This window comes from Coregonus lavaretus (genome assembly GCF_964263955.1).
Source record: "Coregonus lavaretus genome assembly, chromosome: 25".
Lineage (NCBI taxonomy): Eukaryota > Metazoa > Chordata > Actinopteri > Salmoniformes > Salmonidae > Coregonus > Coregonus lavaretus.
In genome coordinates this window covers 35,990,909-35,993,928 of record NC_140012.1, presented here as the reverse complement: position 1 = coordinate 35,993,928, position 3,020 = coordinate 35,990,909, and the positions used below count along the sequence as shown (strand labels likewise).

The 3,020-nt window shown below is 42.5% G+C and overlaps 1 protein-coding gene across 1 annotated transcript in view; it reads left to right on the top strand.

Moving 5' to 3' along the window:
• The window catches only part of LOC311100704 (homeobox protein Nkx-2.5-like), a gene marked incomplete at both ends in the record, with an annotated part of 2,003 nt that extends 143 nt beyond the window's left edge, over positions 1 to 1,860 (top strand). The window contains 2 exons of the mRNA XM_084141661.1: positions 1 to 242; positions 1,223 to 1,860. The exon at positions 1 to 242 is cut by the window's left edge and continues 143 nt beyond it. Of these exons, the coding sequence (XP_083997787.1) occupies positions 1 to 242; positions 1,223 to 1,860 (880 nt within the window). The remainder of the gene's footprint in view (positions 243 to 1,222) is intronic.
• Positions 1,861 to 3,020: the final 1,160 nt, after the last annotated feature.

Below are 3,020 nucleotides of genomic sequence, written 5' to 3'. Positions count from 1 at the left end.
CCCCGGGCCACAGCAGCACCCTTACACCCTCCAGTCGCCCCCGTCTTGTATGCTGGCCGATAGGGACAGCCCCAGCCCCGGGCTCTCGGAAGAAGAAGAGAGGATGTCCTACCTGAGTAGTCTGGCGGTTCAGGAGCAGCTGATGGAAACGGGTCTAGCCGGGGAGATGTTCATTTCCCCGGGGCTGCAGGGACACTCAGCCGACACCAGCCTGGAGGTTGAGCAAGAGGACATAAACGCCAGTGAGTGGGTGATTCCTGGATTACCAGCATATCCTAGCCATTTAATTCTGAAAGAAAGTATTGTATTGTATTCTATTATTTTAGCTTCAATAGGATTGCAGTAGTCTAGGTTATCAGGCTCATTTATTACATTCGATTACATGATAATACACTCACAATACACCCATTAATATAGGCCTAATTCATTCATATTTCTTCTTCCATGTAACTAGACTACCTCAGCCTAGACTACTTCAGTTTAACGACGATGTCATCTACATGCAGGGATCATCTGTAAATAAAGGATACATCGTTTTGGAGAATAACAAAACACAAAACGACAGCGTTTGACACTCATGCATGGCCGAAACACCAGATATAAAAAAAACATCGACAATTATTAGTTTTATACAATTATTTAAAGAGCCATGTTTTTTTTTATTGTCAGCTATACACTTAGGCTACACAATGCGCTGAAATGACTAGACTACCATATTTTTTCTACCCAATTGTTGTTCCACACAGTTGATTTCCTTTTTAGAAATGACGAGTAATATTGGGCCAACTTTAACTAGGCCACAATTATTTAATATATTTACTGATTGAATATGCTTGAATATTACCTAATTATTTAATGCATTTAGGCCTACCCTTTATTCAGATGATCCTATTAAGAAAAAAAAAAAAAGAAAAAAAGAAGAAACACATACAATATGAAGACATGAAAACAACAATATTTCAAGAACAAATATAGGTATCTGATTTAATTTCCCCTTGTGGTTAATTGATATTCGTGTAATTGATTAGCCAAATAATTCACTCTGTTGGTATCCAAGGTCTTAATCAGTGCCTAGTTAGAGGGGAATTATAGAAAAAACAGGAAAAAACTGCATGTAACCTACTGCGGACCTCCAGGATTACAATATTTGTTTTGTATAGAAAATGTAGATTAATCTGTCAACGTTAGATTACTAAAATCCCTCTCTCCTCTCTTTCTCCAGAATCTTGTGGCGCAATGGGGGTGAGGGCCTGTGAGGAGTCCGCGCAGGCGCACTCGGACTCGGAGAGACTCCCAAAACAGCAGAGGACCCGGCGGAAACCGCGCGTGCTCTTCTCCCAGGCGCAGGTGTTCGAGCTTGAGCGGCGCTTCAAGCAGCAGCGTTACCTGTCCGCCCCCGAGAGGGAACACATGGCGAACACTCTGAAACTGACCTCCACACAGGTCAAAATCTGGTTCCAGAACAGGAGGTATAAGTGTAAACGGCAGCGACAGGACAAGACCCTGGAGATGGCCGGACACCCTCACCATCCTCCCCCACCTAGGAGAGTGGCAGTACCGGTGCTGGTGCGGGATGGGAAGCCCTGCCTGGCTGGATCTCAGAACTATAATACATCCTACACTGTTGGAGCGGCCAGCCCCTTTAGTTATAACGGCTACCCGGCTTATACTTACAATAATCCGGTGTATACTAACACTTACTCATGCACGTACTCTAGCCTGCCTGCTCTAGCACCCAACTCTACTGCTAACGCCTTTATGAACATGGGTCTGGCGAACCTGGGCGCGTCGACATCTCAGGCCCAAACACCGCAGGGAACAGGCTGCCAAGGAACTCTGCAGGGCATTCGAGCCTGGTAGCTGGATGTGATGATCTTCAGTTTTAAAACATTTGCTTTGTTGATTAACGGTTGATCACGTCGATCACTAGCCTACAGTATTTTTTGGATAAGGGAAAACCTGTCTGTGTCACATGCAGCGAAATAGAAGGATTTCTCTTTGAAAGCTGTCATATTGAGACTCGATCATCTTGTACAAAGATATGAGTTGTTTTCTCATCAACGTGGAAAAAACGTGTTTTTAAAAGTTGTTGGACTATTCCAGAGTCACTGTTGGATATAGATATATACTATGGCAACATTGCAGACGGACTTAAACGCGTGCGCAACCGTGCGTAATATGACCTAAAAGCTATTGGGTGCTTGTGAACCAAGGATTTGAATGGCAAACATTGGCAATGATTATATCTGAGCTCTTTACATGTAGCCTACTTGGTCTTTACCAGTGAAAACATTATTCTTCAACAGCATAACAGAAAATCCTTAAATAAAAGATCGAACATGTATGAGGATTATTTTTTGTTATTTCGAATTGACCATTTGCTGCTGCCTTTTTTAATCACTTATTTGAGATGTATCCTCATATTGTGCACTTAAACAATTCCCGCTGCGGTTTTTAGAAAATAAGCATATATTCACAAATAAAGTGAAACATTTGGGTATGAAAATTAAGGCATGTGTTGATAATATTTTCTGAGGGAAAATAAAATGGTCGTATCCTTACACTCTCCATCGCAGTTTCGAAAAGAGTTTCAAATTTGTATAACATTTATTTAACTAGGCAAGTTATATATTTACAATGACGGCCTACCCCGGCCAAACCCGGAAGACGCTGGTATCCTAATTTACTGTAACTGAAAGAGGGCGTTGGTTACAGCTTTGTTAGTCTATAGGCCTAATGCTATTACCATGAGGGGCATAAACGGTCTCTTGGGAATTTGCTAAGGGCAACACTATACACTTGCAATTGTGTGTATTTGTGTATCTGTGTGTGTGGGGGGAGGGGGGAGGGGGGGGGGGGGGGGGGGAGAAAGAAACCTTGCAAATGCCTTCTGACATTTTTTTGTGCCTGGTTTTGAGTTGAGAGAGAAATTAATAGCCGCGTTCATTCAATCTCATTAACTAAAAGGTGTGCTGTGTTTGTAGTAGGCCTACACATAAATATGTGCGCACTAATTTCGG